Genomic DNA, 26,156 nt, shown 5'->3' with positions numbered 1-26,156 from the left:
CCATCTTAGATTTATTTAAAATTAAGGGGATATTAAATCCCACATTGTTTCAAAACCGAATAAGAAACTCAAAGATCAGAATCAAAGAGTTTCATGCCGAATATAGCAACTATAAAAGTATCAGCGACTACTAGCGTGATCTAAAGCATGTAGTCCAAACTAGGGCAACTCGTAGCAAAGGTGGGGAAGTTCTGATTGCTATTCTTAGTATTTCTCATAATGTAAAACCCATCTCCTAGGAGATGTATGATGTTATACATTATGGTGGGAGGTCACTACCCAGACCAGTTTCAATCTTTATTGAGATCTCATCAGTGAGTAGCTAGACCAAAATAATACTAAGGGTACCTGAGATTAGATCTGCTAACATGTTCCTGGATGCTAACAATGCCATGTTCTTTCCTAATATCCTCGTTTTTAATGTGGTATTACCATTGATGCCACCTGTTCACACCCATAATCTTTCTCAGGACTCTCATATCTATGGTCTCTAGTCTTCAGCCAATTGTTTTATTTCTAACCCAGTTCTCAGATCCATAAGTTAAAATTGGTTTGAACACCTTGTATACAGTTAATTTAGTGTTTCTAATTTCTCTCTTATTCCATATAAATTTATTCCCTTCACTTCCCACCACACCAGCTTTGTTGATTCTGTTGTCTATTTGCATATTTAATTTACTGACTTCACTAAAAATTGTGCCTAAGTAGCTGAAATGTTTTACTTGTTCTATAATTTCTCCATTCACGATACATTTGATATTTTCAACTTTTCTGCCTATTTCCATACCAAAATTATTACAATAGTTATTCAATTTAGTCAGGGAATCTTGCAGACTTGTGCTGGATTTATTTAAAAGTATAACATCACCTACAAAAAGAGATGAGATTAACATCTCTCAAGTTTTGATATCAGGTTTAATACTGCTTTCCTTCATAATGTGATCCATAATGAATAACTGAGGAGATAATGTACATACCTGTCTGACACTAGATTTAACTCCAAGCCATCTTCTTGTACTTCTTTCAATTCTAACTGCTGACTTATAGCTCAAATAAAGACTACGTAACGCTTGATGTAATACCCCACTGACATCATACAACTATCATCATCATCATCATTATCATCATCAAATTCCTGCCATGTACCCTCAAGGGGTGTACAGGATATGACAGTACTACATGAAAAAATTACATCATTAGTAACTTCCTATCTACAATTTTCCTCCAAATCAGTCTGTTACTTGTCAAGACTCCAACATTATCAGATCTTATATTTCTATCATCTAAGGCACTTTGTACCGTATCAATCCACCTATATCTTGGTCTTCCTCTGGGTCGTTCTCCTGCCAACCTGGCAGAGAACACTTGTTTTGCTAATCTTTCCTCTCCCATTCTATTTAAGTGACCATACCATCTGAGATTAGCTCTGCTAATGCATTCCTGGATGCTGACAATGTCAAGTTCTTTCCTAATATCCTCATTTTTAATATGATATTGCCATTGATGCCATCTGTTCACGCCTCTAATCTTTCTCAGGACTCTCATATCTGCGGTCTCTAGTCTTTGGTCAAGTGTTTTACTTCTGACCCAGCTCTCAGATCCATAAGTTAAAATTGGTTTGAACACAGTCTTGTATACAGCTAATTTAGTGTTCCGACTAATTTCTCTCTTATTCAATATGAATTTATTCAATTGACTTCCCACGATACCAGCTTTGCTGATTCTGTTGTCTATTTCTATATTTAGTTTACCATCTTCAGTAAAAATTGTGCCTAAGTAGCTGAAATGTTTTACTTGTTCCACAGGTTCTCCATTCACAACACAGTTGACATTTTCAATGATTCTGCCTATTTTCATTGTCTTTGTCTTTTTATTGCTGACCTTCATACCATATCTATAACAACAGCTATTCAATTTAGTCAGAGAATCTTGCAGACTTGTAGCGGATTTATTTAGAAGTATAACATCATCCGCATAAAGCAAAGAGCTGACATTAACATCTCCAATTTTGATATCAGGTTTAATACCACTTTCCTTCATAATGTGATCCATATAGATAATGAATAACAGAGGGGATAATGTACATCCTTGTCTCACACCAGATTTAACATTAAACCATCTTCCTGAACTTCCTTCAATTCTAACTGCTGACTCACAACTCAAATAAAGACTAAGTATTGCTTGATATAATGCCCCATTGACACCATATAACTGCAGCGTATTGAATAGCTTCTCTCTTGGCACCTTGTCATATGCCTTTTCCAAATCGACAAAACTTAAATACAGATCTTTGTTATATTCCCATGCTTTCTCGACTATTTGTCGTAAAGTGAAGATCTGATCTTGACAGCCTCTATTTGGCCTGAATCCAGCTTGTTCTTCACCAAGCTTTTCTTCCACAATTCTTCTCAACCGTTTCTCAAGTATACTTGCATAGATCTTGCCAGGAACACTCAGTAGGGAAATACCTCTGTAATTCTCACATTCAGTCTTATTTCCCTTTTTATATATGGGTACTATGAGAGCTTTACTCCAATCATCGGGAATTCGTCCCTCTGTCCAGGCTTTCTGAACTATGCAGTGCAGCCACTGTAAGACTCTTATACCACCATACTTCAGCATTTCTGGTCGAATATCATCTACTCCAGCTGCCTTTCCACATTTCAAGCCTTTGATGGCTTTTTCTACTTCAAGTATGGATATGTATTCCTGACTGCATGCCTGGTCAGTGTTTTTTACCACTGTGCTGTCATCACTGCTTGTTTCATTTAGCAGTTTTTCAAAGTAATTACTCCATACTTCAAGGATATCTTTTTCTCCTGTTTTCATTTCACCTTTATCATCACTATAGCATTTTAAATAGCATTTTTGGAGACAATGGCACCTTGTCATATGCCTTTTCCAGATCTACAAAAACTTAAGTACAGATATTTGTTATATTTCCATGATTTCTCAACTATTTATCGTAAAGTGAAAATCTCATCCTGACAGCCTCTATTTGGTCAGCTTCTTCACCAAGCTTTCCTTCCACAATCCTTCTCAAACATTTCTCAAGTATACTTGGATAAATCTTACCAGTAACAATCATTGGGGAAATACCTGTGTAATTCTCACATTCAGTTTTATTTACCTTTTTGTTTAGCTTTCTTATGTTTGTCTCTGGATACTATGAGAGCTACTCCAATCATCCAGAATTTGTCCAGTGCAGCCACTGCAAGATTTTTATACCTTCATACTTGAGCATTTCTGGTCAATATTATCTCCTGCTGCATTTCCACATTTCAGGGTTTTGATAGCTTTTCTACTTCATATTCCTGACTGCATGACTGTTTAGTGTTTTTTACCACTGTGCTGTCACTGCTTGTTTCATTTAGCAATTTTTTAAAGTAATTACTCCATACATCAAGGATATCTTTTTCTCCAGTGACAGCACTGGAGAAAAACATATCCATAGTTCACATCTGAGAGCTGCTCAACTTTTATTCGCTTTTAAAGCTTTCTTACACATTCTTCTTTTCAATATGAAATTCAATTTTATCCTGCTCAAGTGATCACTTCCAATTTCAAATCCTCTGTACATGCTGGTGTCCTGCACCAGGGAGAAAACATCACTATCAACAATAACAGTCAATGAGACTTTTCTTATTCCTTGCCTCTTCTCTCTCTCCATGTGAATTTGTGCACATTTTTTATGTTGGAGCATTGTGTTAGTAATAACCAGTCCATGTCCTGAGCAGAAATCCAACAGGTATTTGCCATTATTATTAGTTTTGCTCTTTTCTCCAAATTTTCCCAAATATTTCTGTATTTCTGACAATTATTTCCTACTTTGCTATTTAGATCTCCAACAAGGAACAATTCCTTTTTCATTGTGTCAGTAGTTTTCTTTAAAGCCTCAAAAAATTACTCCACTTCTCCCTTAGTAAAACCGTGTGGCACCATAGGCACAAATAAGTCTCATTGTTCATTCTGATATTTGCCCACATCCCTCTACTTAATATTGCCTGCCATTCAAGAAGATTAGTCTTGTATTTAGTGTTGAATACTATTGCTACACCTTTTTCCTGATTGTTATCGCCTGAATATAACATTTTGTATTTACTGCTGAGAAAGATTAGTTATCCCTATTATGTCTATCTGGTACTTATCCAATTCTTCTGCTAGTTAAATTTTTTTGCCAAGGAACAAGGAACAATTCCTTTTTCATTGTGTCAGTAGTTTTCTTTAAAGCCTCAAAAAATTACTCCACTTCTCCCTTAGTAAAACCGTGTGGCACCATAGGCACAAATAAGTCTCATTGTTCATTCTGATATTTGCCCACACCCCTCTACTTAATATTGCCTGCCATTCAAGAAGATTAGTCTTGAATTTAGTGTTGAATACTATTGCTACACCTTTTTCCTGATTGTTATTGCCTGAATATAACATTTTGTATTTACTGCTGAGAAAGATTAGTTATCCCTATTATGTCTATCTGGTACTTATCCAATTCTTCTGCTAGTTAAATTTTTTTGCCATTCAGGTTTCTTATGTTGATAGTACTGATCTTGAACTCTGGTGATGTTCAGTTGGGATGTGTTTCAAGATTTGTTCCAGTAGCTGACTTTTCACTGTTCACCCTGGTTCCTTCACGAAAACAACCGTGGCCTTGTTTAAACAGGCAATACCCCAGCCGCCATGAAATTCTATGATGTTGTACCATCATCTTACGCTGTGGTTCTCACTGTTCAATTCTGCATTTTGAAATTGCCTTCCATTCAAGAAATTATCTATGTACTGCATGCTATAATGCCATCCTTTCCCCCAGTCCATAATTAAATCAAGAAATGAAATTAATTGTTAAAACACATAATGAATAATGTATACTTTACATATGAAGCATATGTAAATTATTGACTGTAAAATTAAAATGTTTATGTCCTATGACATAAACATTTTAATTTTACTCTGTCAATTATTTGTAGTTATTTCTTATAAGACTGCAAAGTATCCATGCAATCAACACTCTACTTTCACTATAATATACTTATAGGGATGCAAGGAAATTTGCTATAGTTTGTTATAGCAAATTTCCTTTTAGCATATCATTGAACCTATAAAAAAACTTTGGCTGAGACTTTTCAGTAGTATGTTATAGTGAGAGAGAGTTTGTAATAGTGATGTAAACTGTACTGCTGTCAAACATACTCTTGGTTATAACAATTGTTCAGATGCATGCTCAATACAATAAACATTCTATATAACAGCACTTACATGAAGTCCATTAATAGATTAACATATCTTGTATTTTAATATAAAATTTTAAAAAAATTATATATTTCACATAAATTAATTAAAATTAACATACCCATTTGAAGAGTGGCTCCGTTATCTACCAAATTCTCAGCAATCAATTTGCCAATTTTAATTTCTACATCAGTCAGCGGTTCTGGCTTTAGTTCTGGTAGTTCCACCTTCCCATCCACCAGATAATCAAAGTGAGACATATGAATTAATCCATCTCCAAAAGTACGAGGAAGACGAGGATTGACTTGTCCTAGTTAAGTAAACAAAAATTATGCTATACTTAGTAGATAATTCTACAAAATAAAATCTGTACACATGGTTATTTAAACTCTTTCTTTTAAGGTTACACGGTGATCAGCATTCATATTTACAAATTTAGGGACACAAAACACACGTATTGAAATGATTATTTTACTTATTATTAATAAAATAACACTTGACGTTTCAACCCCTGTATTGAGGTCATCATCAGAAAGATACATGTGTATAGGAAACCAAGCTACATGCTCTTGCACTCTATAAAGGTAAATTAAATCTATGCTGTTAATTAATCTTTTTGTTAGCCTGACCTCTAGTGATATATATATATATATATATATATATAAAAAAATTAATTAAATAAAAAAAAACTACAATAAACTCTGATAAAGTCCTCCTGTACTAAGATTCTTCTGGATTTGTACAGTTCAGATTGTTATACTACGATTAAATAAAAAAACAATAAATACCTCCATTTGGGAAAAATTGGCCTTTCTGACCACGCTCCAAACATACCACAGAACTGATTGGAAAGCTACCAAGTCCCTACACTGCACCAAAACCTGGTTCGAGAGGAAATTTAAAGAAGCATATGAAATGCTCAAACATAATCCAAATCTGAACAAAAATGGCCTAACCATTCCAAGAATGTGGAGAACCTTTTGCAACCTTTATAGCAACCAGAACAAGCCAAGGAAAAATCCCAATACAAGAAGACTTGTTGAATTTTTTTTTTTTTTTTTTTTTTTTTTTTTAACATTCAAGAGCAGCTTGAACTGTACAAGTGCAGAAGAATCTTAGTACAGGAGGACTTTAGCAGATTTTATTGTAGTTTTTATTTATTAATTTTTATTATTATTATTTATTTATTTTTTAATCACCAGAGGTCAGGCTAACAAAAAGATTAATTAACAGCATAGATTTAATTTATCTTTATAGAGTGCAAGAGCATGTAGCTTGGTTTCCTATACACATGTATCTTTTTGATGATGACTTGAATACAGGGGTCTAAACGTCAAGAGTTATTTTATTAATAATAAGTAAAATAATCACTTCAACACGTGTGTTTTGTATTCCTAAATTCGTAAATATGAATGGTTATTTAGAATGTACACAGATATCTGGAACTTGAGCATTTCCCCTTGTTCCATGGGCACTATAGTGTTCAAACTCATGTTTTTCATTACCATACCATGCAACTTCCATATATAAATACATATATACTGGATATTATCTCGTATACTGTAGGGGCATAATCATCATGGAATGAAATCCAAAAATGGAGGAAAGAGCTTAGCACATTTGGCCAAATGAATATGCCTAACAACAACAAAAAATAAACTGTCAATCAAAAGAAAACTTCAAAAACAAGTGGTAGGCTAAGTAAACTCATCTTTCTCTCTCTCAGTAATGTTGACATCTTAAAATGCCAGATTATACAAGGCCTCTGCTCTATTTGTTACGGAACCAAAGTGAACAGTGAAAGCAAACCAGTAAGCTACTAAAATAATTCTCAACAAAACTGAAGACAGGCATCACTGGTGTAAGAGGCATTAATGGAACAAAAGTGGAGTTTAGAGAGGAACTAAGATATATAATGGACGAAATCCTCCTAAATAATAAGTATTATATGAAAAGGAGGGGAAAATTAACACTAAACACGAAGATAAATTTCTTGAATGGTGGTGAGTTATGTGGACAAGCTTCAAAATAGGAAAATGGAAAAGGAGAAGGCAAGAAGAGTAGATTTTTGTGGTCATTAGAGAGAGAGGACAGCTGACAAAAAAAAAATTAGGAAATGAATTCTAGAATAGAAAATGTTTTGAGGAAAATTTGGAAAACGTTCAGGGCAAATAATTACTGCATATACCTACTAGATTCCCTCATTGGGACATGAGTTAATCATTATAAGCATAATGTTTCGACATAAAAATAAAATGTGCATAAATTCACTGGAGAATATAAAAAAGTCTTACAGTAGCTGTGCTGTACAGCTACTGTAAATGATGGACAGAGGGACGAATTCCAGATGATTGGAGTAAAGCTCTCATAATACCCATATATATAAAGGAAAATAAAACTGAATGTGAGAATTACAGAGGTATTTCTCTACTGAGTGTTCCTGGTAAGATTTACGCAAATATACTTGAGAAACAGTTGAGAAGGATTGTGGAAGAAAAGCTTGGTGAAGAACAAGGTGGATTCAGACCAAATAGAGGCTGCCAAAACAGATTTTCATTACGACAAATTAATATTATTTTTATTATTATTTGACCCTCCAGGAAATTCAAGGACTCATTGAGGGAGGGAACTGCTCTACAACTCAGTCTCCACCATTCAATCAGCAACTGACTGCAACTACACCAATACCATCTACTGCCGACCACCACTGATATTTCCACAGACAATCACAAACATCCATGCCCACAGCGGAATTTGAACCCGCAGCCTTTTTGGAGAGCAGATATGCTGTCCATTCAGCCAACCAGGCCACGGGAATATAACAAAGATCTGTATTTAAATTTTGTAGATATAGTAAAGGCATATGACAAAGTGCCAGGAGAGAAGCTATTCAAAATGCTACCATTATATGGTGTCGATGGGGCATTATATCAACAATACAACAAGATGGTATAATGTTAAATCTGGTGGAGGGAATAATGTACATTATTCCCTCTGTTATTCATTATCTATATATATCACATTATGAAGGAAAGTGGAATTAAACATGATATCAAAACTGGAGATATTAATGTCAGCTCTTTGCTTTATGCTGATGATGATGTTATAATTCTAAATAAATCTGCTACAAGTCTACAATATTCCCTGACTAAATTGAATAACTGTTGTAATAGATATGGTATGAAGGTCAGCATTAAAAAGACAAAAACAATGAAAATAGGCAGAATCATTGAAAATGTCAACTGTGTTGTGAATGGAGAACCTGTGGAACAAGTAAAACATTTCAGTTACCTAGGCACGATTTTTAGTGAAGATGGTGAATTAAATATGAAAATAGACAACAGAATCAACAAAGCTGGTATGGTAAGAAGTCAACTGAATAAATTTATATGGAATAAGAGAGAAATTATTCAAAACACTAAATTGGCTGTATACAAGACAGTGTTCAAACCAATTTTAACCTATGGATCTGAGAGCCAGGTTAGAATAAAACACTGACCAAAGACTAGCGACCACAGATATGAGAGTCCTGAGAAAAATTAGGGGCATGAACAGATGGCATCAATGGCAATATCATATTAAAAACGAGGATATTAGGAAAGAACTTGACATTATCAGCATCCAGGAATGTATTAGCAGAGCTAATCTCCAGTGGTATGGTCACTTAAACAGAATGGGAGAGGAAAGATTAACAAAACAAGTGTTCTTTGCCAGGTTAGCAGGAAAAAGACCCAGAGGAAGACCAAGATATATGTGGATTGATACAGTAAAAAGTGCCTTCGAAGAAAGAAATATAAGATCTGATAATATTGGAATCTTGACAGGTTATAGATTGATTTGGAGGAAAATTGTAGATAGGAAGTTAGTAATGATGTAAGTTTTTCATGTAGTACTATCATATCCTGTACACCCTTTGAGGGTACATGTCAGGAATTTGATGATGACTATTTATTACCTTTATAAATTCTGTTTGTGTGCATTTGTACCCTGAAGGATGTTCAGGCTACTATAAGAGCACTACAGGATTAAGTTTATATCATTATTAACCTCCTATCCACAAATTTCTTCCAAATTAGTCTATTACTTACCATCATTCCAATATTCTCATATTTAACATTTTGTGCTTCTAAGATACTTTTGAATGAATCAATTCACCAAGATCTTGCTCCTCTGGATCTCTTTCCTGCCATCTTGGAATCAAACACCTGTTTTGCAAATCTTTGCTCATCTATTGTATTTAAGTGGCCATACACCTTAGATTAGTTTTGCTTACCCATTCTCGAATGCTAATAATGTAAAGTTCCTTTTTAATATGATTCTGCCATTGACCATCTGTTCACTTCTCTAATTTTTCTCAGAACCCTCATATCTATGCTCTAGTCTTTGATCAAGTGCTTTATTTCTAACCCCCACTCTCAGATCCATAACTTAAAAATGGTTTGGACACATTCCTATAAACTGCTAGTTGTTTTGGCTAATTTCTCTCTTATTCCATATAAATTTATTCAGCTGGCTGCCCACCATACCAGCTTTGCTTATTCTGTTGTATATTTCCAGATTTAACTTGCCATCTTCACTAAAAACTGTGCCTAAATAGTTGAAATATTTTACTTGTTATATAAGCTCTCCATTTGGAATGCAGTTGATGTGTTCGATGTTTCTGCTTATTTCATAGTTTTGGTCTTTTTTATTGCCAAATTTGTTACAGTTGTTATTCAATGTAGTCAGAGAATCCTGGACACTTGCAAGAGATGCATTTAGAAGTACCACATCATCTAAATAAAGCAAAGAGCAAAGTTTCATATCTCCAATCGTAATATCAGGCCTATGCCACTTTCTATCATCCTTGTCTTACCCATGATTTTACATTAAACCATCTTCTAACTGCTAATGTACAATTTAAATATAAACTATGTATTGATCTGTAAAATGTTTCATTTACCCCATATAATTATAGTGTTTTGAAACTTTTCTCTGCATACTTTGTAATATGCCTTTTACAGATCTACAAAACTACAGATCCTTGTCATATTCCCATGATTTTTCAACTATTTGTCTTAAAGTGAAAGAGTTTGCCACTGAGACTCCAAAGTTTGGTTTTTGTTTTTAAACTGCTTTAAATTTTCTTCAATAATGTTTATATAGTCAAGTCTACAGTTTACCTGTAAAAGCTGCTCAAATTTTAATTATAATAAATTTAATTTAATCCTTTATCCAAGTGTGCGCAAACAAAGTTTTCCCCTGAAAATATCTTCAGGACTGGGGTAAGGTAGTACAACACCAGGCAACTCGTAGCAAAGGTGGACCAAGCTACCTACCTAGCTACTAGCAACTACCTAATGACTTGAAAAATTCTTCCACTTCTTCCTTAGATCCTTTTGTGGGACCATAGGCATAAATAAGTTTCATTGTCCATTTCCCCATTTTCAGTTGTGTCCACATCACATCACTCTACATGACACTTCCTTCCAATCAAGAAGTTTATCTTAATGTTTGATGTTGAATGTTATCGCTACTCCATCCTTTCCTTCATCATTATTTTCTGAATATAATATTCCATACTTATTAATTAGTAAGATTGTACTTGTTTTTGTCTTCTTTGTCTCAGTAATGCCAATTATGTCCACGTGGTACTTTTCCAATTCTTCTGCAAGTTTGATTTCCTTTTCATTAATACTCATTATACTGATGGTTGGTTTCTATCTTCAGTTCATCTGACTTTGGGTTTATTCTTCTTCTAGATGTTGAGTGGAGCTTGTTCCAGTAGCTGACTTTTCATTGTTTGTCCTGGTTCCCTGATGAGAACAATAGGGGATCTTGTTTAACTGGGCAACCAAGAAATCTCATGTGTACCATCATATGCAGCTGTGGTTTATGCCAATAGAGAGTACAATTACGTGTTGGTTAAGTCCCAAATTGCCAGCCTATCCTCATTTGTTCAATACCTAGCAGATACCAGCTAATGGGATGTACATGTGAAGGTGAGGATTGGACATTAGGTCAGAAATCCCAGTTGGTTCTCTGCATTCCTGAAAGGTGACATCTCCTCCCAGTCATCTGGCTTTGACCCTTAAGGAACCATGTGGGTGTATATTTTTAATTTCAAAAAAATCTTTATTTAATAAGGGCATCTGCATTAAAGTAATATATATATATTTTTTTCATTACCTATTCAGCAGATGCTTACCTATCATGTGTTTTGAATGTTGTGCAGCAGCTCGAGCACAGTCAACACTGGTTCCCAAACTGCAAAATCCATGTTCATCTGGCGGTGTTACCTGAAGTAAAGCAACGTCAAGTGGTACAATTTTCCGATGAAACAGAAGAGGAATTTCACTAAGGAATATGGGTACAAAATCTGCTCGCCCAGAATTAATTGGTTCACGACAATTTGCTCCAACAAAAAATGAGTTGCTTCGGAAGATACCTACATAAAAGTAATGTTGATAAATGTTAATTTTAAACAGATTATATATATAACTACATACTAATTTCAATAGTTAATGTTACATTGAACCACACACATCATATGTATATTTGAATGAACATCTATATCTAAAAATATATTTGTAATTAATTTTTATATTTGTAATACAATTTTTCATAAAATTGTTTAACATATTTAACATATCATATGACTGTTTTGAATGCTGTTTGCTCCAGCAAGTCATATGACTGTGTACTGTAAAGAATCACTTGTACCTTTTCCCATCCACCCCCTTTTTTTTTTGCCACCACTTTTTATTTATTTCATTTTTTATTACAAACAATTTTAATCCTTATAGGTGCTTCTACATTTTGACAGCAACCTTAGAAATGTGAATTATATGGATTATAATAACTAATCTATAACAAACTAAACAAATTAATAGAATCTCTTCAAACAGATATTTACAATTGTAATAGTTTGTTATGTCAGACATTGTCCTGCAGCCTCTACTTTAGCATTCTTAACTACAAGTTAATGATGTACTGCTGTGCGAACTCGTGTTCACTGCCTTTTATAAGGCCAACTGATAGCATCCATATACAGCCATAGCTCAATGTTCTGTAACTGTTTGTCATAAAGGCAGTGTCCTTAGAGGAATGTTTGTATTTTCAATCAAATGAATGGCACAGGAGCTAAATTCCAAGCTTTGGGATTCTTAGTTTGATATTTATTTACTTTCATATTCAATATGAAGTGTTCCCTCTTCTTCCTTTCAAGGAATGGTCTATTGACTCAAAATAAGGAATTTGACATTGACATTTTTCTTGTAAACACCTAGACATTTGATTTAAGTGTATAAGAAACCCCTTGTTACAAGGGGTTTCTTACACAAAGTTAGCATGGCATAATTCAATGTGTTTCAAGTCTCCCCCATCCCTCCTCTCTCTCAAAGTGTGGCTTCCCATTCAAGGAAGCTGTCATGAAAAAGAACCACAGACCACTAGATCATATACCTCAATTTGAACTATATCTGAACATTTACAACAGATCTTATAAATAACAATGAAAATGAGTTCACATGACAAGAACCTCACTTAGGCTATGGCAATGATAACTTAATTACAAACCAAAACTAAGTTTCAGTGCAATTCTTTCTAAACTTTAAAATAAAAGTACCAGTAAAACTATAAAAGTACTAGCAAGAACTGTTATGCAATTCTTGTTAGTACTTTTATACACTTAGCAGCTTTCGAAGCTGCTAAGTGTAAATGTACTGTACCTGTAAAATAAAGTTCCAATTAGGAAAGAATTAAGTCATAATTTCAATTTCTTGTGTTCACTATTATGGGTTGGCAAAAACTCCCTCTTCTCTCTGCTCTTTCCCTTTCGCAAGTGTCATCTCTTGAATACTCAAAAATATCCTTTTATGATAGGAAGTAAAGATTACATTTCATGTAGATGCAGTAATTATGCTTTATGAAATTAATATAGCAAGTCTGTTGTTCAAGGCTATACTGTATGTTGATTGTCATTTATCTTGATGTTTTAGGAAGGAAGGAAGGAAATGACAATGTAGATGATATAATAAGTAAACAGATTTAATTATTATTTCCAATATTTGCAGTGATGGAATATTGCTTGATTCTATCCAGAAGAGGACAATATAGCTAATTAATGATCCCTCTGTCACAACCACTCCACTCTCATTCACAGACATTCAGTTTCTGCCTTGTGCCTCTTCTACAGATACTTTCATGGACAGTGCTCTGCCAAACTGGCCACTATTATTCCTCCACTCTCCTCCAAAATCATTAAAACAAGAATCACAGCTAACCCAACACCCTTTTACAGTCCACCTTAAAACTCACCAAACCAACTTCACTGCCTCCTCTTTTATTCCATCTATTTCTGTCCTTTGGAACAGTCTCCCCTACTCTGCCTTTCCTAAAGATTACAACCCTCAGCTGTTCAAGCAAAATGTGAACAGACTCCTCCTCCTTTCTATATTTCTTTTGTCCACAGACGGCACTAGTGTGCTATAGGTCTTGTGATTTTACGCATGTGGGTCAGATATATAAAAAAATAATGATAAATAAAGGCCTGTTTGGCCAGGTGGTTAGCATATTTACCCTCCAGCTAACAAGCTGCAGGTTCGAATCTGCCAAGTACACGTGTTCTGCATTTTACCATTTTGTAAGCTATCTTACTATGGCCAAACAAGCAGGACAACTGACACCAGAATCTCATTAACGGATAAAATTGTTAAATGCTAGAAATGTTCATTTAATTTTTGTATTGCAAATAGCAGCAATTAGCATTTACAAACATAAAAAGAAGCTGATGCCAGTGCTTCATCACTGATATCATCATATCAGATGATAAACAATATATACATTACCAATTTTTTGTTACTTTTTTATTCCTTAATATTTAGTTTTTTTTTATTATTATTATTCTGACAACTCCAGGGAGTCTAAAGACTCATCGAGAGAGGGAACCTGCTCTACAACTCTGTCTCAACCACTCAATCTGCCAACTGACTGCAACTACACAACACCATCTACTGCTATCACCACCACCACTAGTATTTACAGAGACAATCACAAACATCTATGCCCATGGCAGGATTCGAACCCACAGCCTTTTGGCTGGAGAGCAAATGTGCTAACTACTTGGCCAACCAGGCTGCAAATCTTAGTTTTTAAATCTTTTATGCTCTATATTCATTTGACTCATCTTCTTTGTTTACCAGTTCATATATTTTAATGTTTTATCTTTCATTTTTGGCTATTGAACATATCAGGTAAACCAAAAAAGTTTGTGCAGTTTTCAGTAGAGTTCACTGCAATGACTTGTTTTATTTTGTAGTGATTTGAAGAGCAATTTTTTATGTGCATCATAAAGCAGATACGTGTCGGTCAATCAGTGCATTCTAATTTGGTGTGTATGCTTTTCTGTGACTGTGAACCCTTTTAAAATGTCATTTGAATGTGGTGTAATTTGGGTTTGTTTGCTTTACAAATTTAAACTCAATTTGAAGGCTTCAAAAATGTTCCATAAGATGTGTGGCATTTGGAAAAGATGCAGTAGCAGAACATACTGCACGGAAATGGTTTAAAAAATTTGTTTCTGGTGATGAATCACTTGAAGATGCACCACGTTCAGGAAGACCCTCCATTATTGATAATGAAGAATTACATGCTGCTGTTGAAAATAATTCTACATTAACACGTCAAGAACTATCAACAAATGTTTAATAATGTCAGTGGTGAAACAATTCGTTTACACTTGAATCAATTGGAAAAATCATGGAAGCTAAGCAAATGGGTCCCACATGCATTATCAGATGACAATAAACTTCAAAGGCTATCAATTTGTTCTTCACGTCATAAAAACGAGCCATTTTTGGATTACTTGCTCGCTTGTGATGAAAAAAAGGATCTTTTACTCTAACAGGAAGCGAACTTAATCATTGGTTGTCACCAAATGATCCAGTACTGCACACTTCATCCCCAGAAGACTATGCTTTATGTGTGGTAGACTGGAGCAAGTATTGTTCACCACAACTTTATCACTGCAGGCCAAACAATTATGGCCAAGATCTACTTGAAGCAACTAGAGCGTGTGCAGAATGCGTTACTTCAGAAACAGCCAGGACTATTTAATCAGAAGAAACTGCTATTCTTACAGGGCAATGCAAAGCCTCATACTGCACAACTTACCCATGAGAAGATTTGTGCTTTAGGATGGGAGATACTTCCTCATCCTTCATATTCTCCTGACATTTCTCCAAGTGATTATTACTTTTTTTTTTTTTGGTGCTAGACAATCACATGCAAAATAGTTCTGCAATAAAACAGAGATTGAAGCAGAGGTTGCTAGGTTTATTACTTCTAAAGACAAAATGTTTTATAAAAGCAAAATTTACCAACTTGTATCTTGTTGGGAAAGAGTTGTAGATTGTGAAGGTGCTCATTTTAATGAATAAAACATTTTATGAAAATTTCTGCAGTTGTTTAATTTTTATTAAACAGCTGCAGAACTGAAAAACCGCATGAACCTTTTTGGTTACTTGATACATATTTATGCTAACACAATTGAACGTCATTGTGAACACCTTTCTCTTATTGTATGTTTTGGCTCAATCAAGTTCTGCTATAAATTAAAAAATTTTGTATCAATCAGATCTAATTTTGGTCTAATCAGATCTAAATAGGATAACTCTATCACAAAATAAGCCTTGCTATTGTTTTTCTATTGTTCTAAATTAGGTAGTGACATGAAATAATGTTTAAGAAAATGTTTCTATATCGATATTCATGCTTTAGAAATATCTAATGATAAAATAAACACTTGGCACTTAAAGAAGCAACTTAGTGTTATCAAGTATGCAACACAACCATTCATTTCATTCAAATGATTGCACTTCCAAATTAATCAACTGTTTTATTTTGATGACTTTTTCAGATCTGTCTTTTATTTTCTTCAAGGAAAAAAAAAATGTTGCCACTAGACCTTAACCTCTTGCCCACAGGTGTGCACAGATTTTCCAACCCTATGTATGTGGATTTCATAATATATAAAGGTAAATAATAATAATTATATGAAAATAGAAAATTCCTATATACACCGAGGAAGCAAGAAGACTTAATTCTATTCCTGATTACATAATAGAAAATAAAAACATGTCAAAGTTCAGTGGTTTATATTTAGATGCAGTTATTGTTAACATATTGGTACTTTCCAAAATAGCTTGGTATAAAGAAAAAAAAAAAAACAGAAAAATATATTTAAGATAAAATTGCTCCATTAGGAACACATCAGAAAACTATGCTAAAGAAAAGAAGAGAATGAAAATACTGAAATATAATGATAGAATACAGACAATATAATAAACAAAGTAGTGGATGACAGCCTAAAAAAGGTTATAAAATATCTCACATAAACTTATGTTCAATTTTTACATATTATACATACTGAGTGTAAATTGCCTAAATTTTCATTGTTTTTTTTTTATATGATGAAACATTTTTTATAAACTGATTTGTTTGCATTTCTTAATACAATTGTATGCCCAGTATTACCAAAACTGCCATCTTGATGAATAGCGATGATACAAAAGGAAACAAATTTTAGTCAACTTGCATACCTTAATATTGTAATCTTGCAGGGGTTATGTTCAAATGCTATGTTTGTGTAATGTTTTGTTAAGTTAAATAGCTTTTCCTAAATCACTGTAATTGCTGTCTTAATGACAGTCACATTATCACTGGAGTTTTGAAACAACTATAGCTGGAAACAGGAGAGAGAGAGTGTGTGTGTGTGAGAGAGAGAGAGAGAGAGAGAAGCAGATATCAGATAATATTTTATATCAACCTTTATCTACTTTCCAAGGAAGAACTGTGAAAATAATATTGAATAGGTGTTATGTAATGATAATGTTATAATAATATCAATGAGAGTGTTATATGTTCAAAAGCAATTGGAAAAAAGGGGGATATATTTCATAAAGAGAGACCAAATCTACAATAAAATTCTTGGAATTTTGCCTTTAGAAATGCTCCAGTAAATGTACTTTTACTGTCACCCAATTCCTATGATCTAAAGAATTTGAGAGGTAAGATAGACTGAATGAGTTAAAAAAAAAGATAATGATTAAAATAATAACTGTAAAGGAAGTTCTCTATCTGGCAAAAATAAAAAACTATGCAACTTTTAGCTGATTCCCCCTACCACCTTTCTTTTTTGGTATATTAACTGATGTCAACCCTCAAAAATTAATTGAATTGTGAGACAACATTAATGCGAACGAGATAAGGTAACCCCCCCCCTCTAAACTCACGTTATGTAAGCTTTAGTATGGCCATATGACCATACTAAAGTATGGTATTGAATAATTTAAAAGTCAGATATAGATAAAATATTAGAAATTATATATTCTAATTGTAATTCTACAGAGAATATGATTTGTCAGATCTCCTGAGGGGGGGGGGGAAGGAGGGGGGCAATAACTTAACATACTTACCCCTCTAAACTCACTTTGTGTAAGCTTTAGTATGGCCATATGTCTGGTATTGAATAACTTAAAAGTCAGATATAGATAAAATATTAGAAATTATATATTCTAATTGTAATTCTACAGAGAATATGATTTGTCAGATCTCCTGAGGGGGGGAGAGAAAGAGAGAAAGGGGGAGGGAATAACTTAACATACACAATTGAAAATGTTAATTTATTCTCTCTCTCCCTATTGTACTTGCATGTTTCTTTACAGTAAATATTTTTAATTTCTTTATAGCTGAGTTTCATTCTTTGGAATTTACATGTTGATTTGAAAGTTGATGTACCATCTTGGGTATGAATCTACACTGGTTTCTATAAATTAAGGAATAAAGAGAAAAATCACAATAACTCAAAAACTGTATAATGAATTTTTATGCAGTTCTATGAAAAGCAGTATGATATGAGATTTGAAAGAAACACTCCAAAAATTGTAAATAAAGGTTTAATTCAGTGATAAATGGGTACACAAGACAGTAGTCACCCCTAACAGAAATACAACATGCACCATGATGTTTAATACTACTTATAATGGTGTCTCAGGAGCTCAGTTGGCAATAACTATTACTGCTGCAAAGCTAAGTCCCTCAAGATTTTGGGGAGGAGAAGAAGGGGAGTTGAGAGCAGCAAAATGTTTACCTAGAGCATTCATTACATGCTCAATAGAATTAAGGTCAGGAGAACTGGCAGGTCAATCCATATGTACAACAGTCCCTATCTGAAAATACTGGTCCATGAGCTTTGCTCAATGAGGATGAGCATTACTGTCTTGTAGAATAAATGTCTCTCCTATTGCCCTGCTTATGGATGAACACAAGAGTCCAGGATCTCTATAAGTTTTGCATTCCACTATGAGGCACATAAATGTCAGTGGGCTATCTAACAAGATTCCTCTCCAAACCATTACCATAAGTGTCCCTTTCACAGATATCAGAGAGATGATAACATATCAATGGTTTTCTCTCCAAATCAGAGCATGCCTGGTATTGCTTTATAGAGCATATCAGGACTTGTCTGTAAACAATACTGATCCCCTTGGTCTTGGATCCAGTTCACGTGGAGCCTGGCTCATTTCAAATGTTCTCTCCTGTGGTGTGGGGATAGGAAGATGCTGACTACCAGTTGCCTAGCATACAGACCACCTTCATGAAGCCTTCTGCACCCAGTAAAAACAGATACCAATGTTTCTATAGCCAACATGAGGTCAGATTTACTGATTTGGGACAGCACTCCTGTTTCAGCAAGCAGATAACTGTAGATATTAGTCACCCAGTGCAGTTGTAGCCCATGGCCTTCCTTCACTGTAACTCCACAAACAGCATTCAAGAGATAAGTGAAGGACTTGTCTGGATGCTGTTTGTGATTGTTGGAATTGTCAAAATATGCAACCAATTCCAATTGTTGGAATTTGTTGCATATGAGTTGTTCCATGTAAACCATGGAACAACTCATATGCAATATCTGGATACCTCCGCTTGACTTTGGCTAGCCTCTTATCATGGCACGCCACCTGAATTCATTGGTTAAATGACATCTTGCTGTCATAACCAAGAATTTTTGCTATCATAAAATGTCTTATTCTCGCTCCAGACACGAAATGGAAAATACTTCAAAGTGCGTGCATTCGTGCAGTGGCTCACTTGCATATACTGCTGACAGCACCCTTCACTTGTATATAATAACCAGACTAAGCGTCACTTTTTCATGATGCACTTGAATTTCATGTTCCTCCTCCCCACTGCGAGTTCTTGTGATTTTTCTCTTTGTTTCTTAATTTATGGAAATCAGTGTAAAATATCCTAACCAACAAATAAACAAAATTAAAAAAATATAAATAAATATAGTTAACTTAATCTTTATATATAACCAACTATTAACATAATAAACTGGATATCAGAGAATAGAAAATGAAATTATATATTAGATTATTACTAAATTCCCATAATTTCTTGTAATTTCTAACTCTTTCATGTAGTATTCTCATAATATCCTGTACACCCCTGAGAGTACATGTCAGGATTTTGATTATGATAATGAAGAAATTATAAAAATTAGAACTATGTAAAAGATCTTGAAACAAACTTATCTTTTTCATGAAACTCAACCATCTGTAATCAAGCTATCCAAATAGTGAGGTCATCTTTAAGCAACCTCAATGTCCACAATTCTAACTGGCTTCCCTTTTCCAACACTACTGATTAAGCTGGATGAGAAGCAGAAGTCTCTGCTATATGTAATAACCTAATGCAAATCGTATATCTACCTCTTTGAATTCTTGATAACTCTCTTCACTCTCCAACTCTGGATCTCTTTTTCATCAGTTCTTCTTCCAGATACACCACCAAGTCACCTCTCCTCTTGGAAACTCTCAGACAATAATCTGCAAGTCTTCTCTCTCACAGAACAGCCTTCCTCAAACTACTCCCGAGCTTACATCCTCAGGCACTACAAAGGTGCCAATTAGGATAAGACCTCCAGAATTTCTACTCTTTTCCTTAGTATGACTACTGCTTCCACTCATCCAACCCCAACATCTGCCCCTGAACAAATCACAGAAAATATCCTCACTGGCATGCAGGCCTTCATCCCACATTCCAGCCTCAATCTCTGTCTATACCAAAGCAAGCAACAAATGCAAAATAGTCATCAGTAGATTCAAATCATATTTTATGAAGGCCAACAACCGAAAACTTTCCTCCTGTCCAAATGGAAGCTGTGTCTTCTGGTCCCTTTCCAAGGCTGTGTGACACAAGTTCTGCTCACTTGCACTTCTACCTCTCTCTCTCTCTCTCGTTCTCTCTCATCCTGATGGTACCACTGTTACTTCACCCAAAGATAAGGTTGACCTCCTGGCATCACTCTTTTCCTCAAACTCCTGCAAGAAAATTACCTCTTGCCATACTGGAATCTTAGTACTGTATGCCTCCTGTAGTTTTTTTTTTTTGACAAAAAAAAAAAAAAAAAAATCAGAAAACTACTAAATTACTTGGACACTAAAAAGTCTTTTGGTCCTGATGGCATATCTTCAATTGTTCTCCAGAGATAACACCTGTCTTGAATCATCTCTACAATCTACTATATATAGCTAGTATTTATCCCAATGCATGGGAGCAATCTCACATCTAGCCTATTCCAAAAAAGGGGAGGTAGACATCTACTGTTAAACTACCAGCCAATTGCCATCACCTCTGTCCTCTCCAGAATAATGGAGAAAGTCATCAATAGCCAACTTCTCCACTACTTAGAGGTCCACCAATTAATCAGTGACTACCAGTATGGATTCCACCCTTCAAGGTACACAGCTGACCTCTCAGCTTACATCACCCACCAATGGGCACATGCCATGGAAAGGTTTGGAGAACCCTGTGTTGTTGCTCTTGACATTTCCAGAACTTAGGACTATGTCTGGCATGGAGACCTGCTAAACAAATTGCCATCCTTTGGTCTCTCTACCACCCTCTGTAATTGGGTAGCTAGGTTTCGCTCTGGTCATTCTCTGTGAGTCATGGTAGATGGCTCCCTCTCTTCAAGTTTCACCACCAATGCAGAAGTGCCTCAAGGCTCTGTCCTATTACTTACGCTCCTGTACGTAATTGACCTACTGTCAATCACCATCAATCCTATCCACAGCTTTGTAGATAACAGTACACTCCATTTGTCTTACTCACTTGACAAACCATGCAGAACTCTGACAACCCAAGTTACAAGAGGAATGGCATTAAAGAAGTGGTGTGAGACTAAAATAAGTCATAAGCTTAATACTATAATTTGTCAAGCTATTAAAATTTTAGATGTCTAGATTAACTCAAGGTTTCATAACAACCACAGAATGATATAAACTGGATGGAAATAAATAGTAGCCTATGAAATGTGTCTGTGTAGTATAGGAAACAGAGGTGATGTTTATTTTCATTCTTTTTTATTTTTTTTACTCTGCCATTAATATTTCACTTTTTGTCAATTTTCAAAAGCTAAAATTGTTTAATAAAACTCAATAATAAAAGAAATTCAACACTCCATACTGAATATATCCTAAAAGCTAAATATGGCTACCTACCTTGGTATTCAGGCTTGTTGTATTCAGCAGCACCTTCTGTATGAATATGGCATACTGTGACATCTTTCAATCCAGCTTTTTTTCCATGCTCAACCATAGCTGGTACTAGCACCCTAGGAGTGGCAGCTGCTCCTTGAACATACACAGTGTCTCCTAGCGAGAACAAACAAAAAGCAAAATATTAGTTAATTTTTACAACTTCTTACACATTAGAAAAACTAAAATAACAATCTCAAATGTTAGAGAAACTTTTTAGCAAAACAGCAAAAACCATATTTTAATAAATTCACTTATATTCACAATCTGACTATATTCTAAATGTACCCCGCTTTTCAGACTATCTTTGAGATATGAACTTTTTTTAAATAAATTAAGATAAGATGAACAATAACACTAAGCCATTTTTATTACAGCTAATATTTTACTAGCATATTAACTAGCCTTTGTCAGATGACAACATGAATTAAAGATCAATTCAGTATACTGGAATAGGTGAGGCATCATTTGATAAACTCAGTAAATAACAAGACTGCTGTACAAAAACAATTAAATGTTCATTTTACAAATGACTGCTTTGCAAATAAGAGGTGGAAATAAATCATCTTTATTTAAGTTGTTTGATGTAAGAATTGCAAGACTCTTTAAATAACTTTGCAATTTCTCAGAAGAATGCTCTTTCTGTTCAAATAATTTGATCTGCTTGTGTAAGTGTTCTGCAAATTTCTGGAAGACACTAAATGGATGAATTTTACATTTTGTAGACAAAAAGAAAGATGCAAGTTTCAATACTGAAGACAAGGAAGAGGAATAACTAAATTCATTATGGATATGAGCAAATTCCATAGCAATTTCATTTACATATGGGATTGTTATTTAGCAGATGAAGAATGTTCAGGCATGTATTTTGTAAGTGTTTTATTAACCGTCAAAATCAGTGGGGGTGCTGCATATACTAAAAAAAACTTTTTTCCTAATCAGTAACGAATTTATTAATAAATAAATTTACATATTAAATATTGCTTTATTAAAAGCATTTCATCCTCACCATGAACAAACACCAATAATCAGTTTCATATCCATAGCAATGACAAGTGCAAATGAATATCTGCGTTAGATAGCAGTGCATTTGTTTCATGTAACGATAATTGAAAAAATATAATTCTTTTCATATTTTCAACAGTGACACTCGTCATAATTCAGCCTTATAGCTATAATAAATAAATAATTATATGTTATTTTAACAAAATAAAATAAGATTTACAAAAAAATAGTTCACCACAAACACGTGCCAATAATAAATGTTTCATATCTCACAGAAATAAGTCACGTAAGCATACTAAAAATACACTGCTGTTTGAGCAGTTACAGTTGGGAATGATGTAATGTGCAATGACAAGAGCAAACGAATATCGGCGTTAGATCGCAGTGCATTTGTTTCATAATCTAAAGCGTTAATTGAACAATTCCAATTATTAACTATTCAATCAATGTCAAAACATAAACTGTAACCTTTAACATGTTGTACTGCATTTATATAATGTTGTAAGCATTATTATTTATAAACACAAACAAAATTTAATTTTTTTCATTTTTTCCTTGGGGGTGCTGCAGTGTCGCAGTGCTTATGTACGGGCCACTGCAACAATAAGAAATACTCAATGTTTTTTTAAAAGCAAGTAGTTGACTTTTGGAACAATTGGTTGATAGCTTCAGCAATGTTGCAGTTCAAATATGGTGATATGTTTTGCTTAATAGGAGCACTGTTTTTGCTTGTCGACTAACGGCGACGCTGCAATGTGTATACAAAAGCAATGTGATATACTGTATGTATGTATATGCTGGTGGCAAAGTTAAATGAGAATTTTTAATAATAATAATTTCTGGCGACAAAGTTAAATTAGTGAATTTTTAATAATAATAATTTTGCCCATCGTAAGTGCGAATCGTCGTAAGTCGAGGACTACCTGTATTTAAAAAAAAGCTTCAAACTATAAACTCATTATTATACCTACAGTAGCATACAGAGCTGAGAGATAGAGACTGAATCAGAAAAAAATACAGAAAATCAGAGCATCCAAAATTAATTAAAACTCACTGGTTAGAACACATAAATTAAACCATAGAAAACATATCATAGATATAATTCTTAAACAATAATTATGATGATGCCATAGAATGTCCTCTCAGAGATTATCAAATAGTACCAAATAGACACTAGAGGAAGACAATCGAGTAATATCAAAAAGAACTTGGTTACAGTCTTTAAAGGAAAAGTCACAAGTATTGAGCTTCAGAGAGAGATGACAAAAATGGCCAGAGATAGAGCCAGATAGCAAAAATTTGTTCATAGGGTACTCAACCAGTCATCTGACAGAAGATATTAGAGAATGGCTGCTCTTTGAAGCATATCATTAAAACTTAATAAATTTTGTGAGATCAGATCCACGTGGCAATCAATTCCTCTGATTTACCAAAAATTCTCTGTACCTAAAACTGGATGTCAGAAGAAGAAAACTTCCATTTTATTAATTCCAGTACTTATGTAGTGATGCATTAATCACTTTCCACTGACTTCAAATCATACATACATACATTCATGCTGACAACAGTGCATTCCTTTGAACCAAAATCTATCCAAATTCTTGCTGTTATCCAAACAAGGGCATTCCAGTTAATTATCAATCCTGCTCTCACAAGCACAATCCAGTCACTTTTTTTTTTAAAATACAAATTCTATTTCTACCACTCTATTCCATCTATTTTTATTATTTATTTTTTTTTTAGAAACAGCTTTTCTTATAGTGTTTCCAAAGAATTACAACCTTCTAGCAGTTAAAAAGAAAGAAAGGAGGGGTGGGAGAAAGAAAGAATTGAAAAGAAACATCAATAGGTCCCATCTCCTTTCATAATCTCTTTTCTGAATATTGCACCAAAGTGATATAAGTTCTGTATCCTGTTGCAGGATTAATATATCAACAATCTGACTTTATTTCTTAAGTAAAAAGATTTTTGCTTAACAGAAAATGAAATCAATCACAGACAGTTTTGATATGACATCATCTGACTTTTTTTCCACTCTTTTTTTTCTTTAAAAAATCCTGCTATTTCCTAGGTTTGCATCACTGAATGAAATCTCATGTTCCACCACATTGTTACATGTGATCTGTTTCGTATGGTATTGTTCATTATTTTTCCAAGAGTGACTGTTACACCCTTACTGAAACACAGACACTACTTTAATAATACTTTATATTAAATCAAATATTTTGATCTGAAAATAACAGATTACTGTCAGTGAACACATAATTCAACAAGACAGAATAGCAACAATGAATTTCAAAAGATACAAGCCACATGGTAGCATGTACAGTAGGACTGCAAGATGTGATACTGCATGAAACTAATGAAAATAAGACTTATTTTCATTTGTTCAGAGTGCCAAAATTTGGGCACTCTGAACAAATGCTCAAATTTGATAGATGAGTTTCAGACCAGAAGATTCTGTGGTTAGTAAACTCCATGCTGTGCTAGACGAGGCTTCTCAGGTTTATTATAGATGATATAAGATTAGTGTTACTGTAGTCTTTTCTCAACAGAATGTCCTGATTGTCCAAAGTGAAAAGAATGGCAATCACAAGAAATTTAGTTAACTCCTGGGAGGATATAGAAAAAGACAATTTATTCTTGATGGAATGTAACAAAGAAGAGTTTGTTGACAGGAAAAAAATGTGGGACACTAAATTATATAAAGTCAAGAATTAATCAATCTCCTGAGGAAAGAAACCACTCTGTTTGCTCCAACGAACTTTATTAAAGTTCATTGGAGCGAACAATGAACTTTATTTGCCAACCTATGGATGATGTGCTGAATCTTGCTGTGTATAACAGCCAAAAAAGGTAGGTTTATGATTAACTTCTGATGTACTGACTACAAAAGTAGTCTGTGCAAGAAGGCTAATATTTTTATCCTTTTCTATCTCCATGGTAAAGATATGGGAGTGAGCACTATTGATTTTAGTTAAGAAAAAGGGTAAAGTATCTTCAGAGTGAGGCTATATAGTGAAGGGAGACCAGAAGGATTGCAGTAACTATCATGGCATCTCTCCACTCAGCCTGCCTGGGAAAGTATGTATGACCTAGGTGCTTGGAAAGATGGTGCAGGAGCATAGTTGAGTCAAAGTTCCAGGAAGAACAATGTGGCTTTCATCCTGGTAGAAGCACAACTGACCAAATCTTCACTTTAAGGCAAGTCTTTGAGAAATCTTGGGAATATGCCAAGAATGTCTACGTTTTGGTAACTTATGGAACAAGTTACCATAAGGTGTTTTAATTATTAAATAAAAATCTCAGGAGATATAAATGTAGAACCAGGTTTAAAATAGC

At 34.2% G+C, this 26,156-nt stretch overlaps 1 protein-coding gene across 1 annotated transcript in view; it reads right to left on the bottom strand.

Moving 5' to 3' along the window:
- Positions 1-26,156, bottom strand: part of LOC150100059 (succinyl-CoA:acetate/propanoyl-CoA:succinate CoA transferase) — a 98,176-nt gene that overhangs the window by 46,717 nt on the left and 25,303 nt on the right. Inside the window, exons 2-4 of the mRNA XM_090402764.1 lie at positions 21,774-21,926; positions 11,414-11,653; positions 5,348-5,536 (exon numbers count right to left, since the gene is read on the bottom strand). Coding sequence (XP_090258890.1) covers positions 5,348-5,536; positions 11,414-11,653; positions 21,774-21,926 — 582 coding nt within the window. The remainder of the gene's footprint in view (positions 1-5,347; positions 5,537-11,413; positions 11,654-21,773; positions 21,927-26,156) is intronic.

Source organism: Typopeltis vanoorti, chromosome 13, assembly GCF_054136105.1.
Source record: "Typopeltis vanoorti isolate ZY-2024b chromosome 13, IOZ_Tvanoo_1.0, whole genome shotgun sequence".
In the NCBI taxonomy this organism is placed as follows: domain Eukaryota; kingdom Metazoa; phylum Arthropoda; class Arachnida; order Uropygi; family Thelyphonidae; genus Typopeltis; species Typopeltis vanoorti.
The sequence above is the reverse complement of the archived record's forward strand: the minus strand, read 5'-3'. Positions and strand labels throughout refer to the sequence as shown.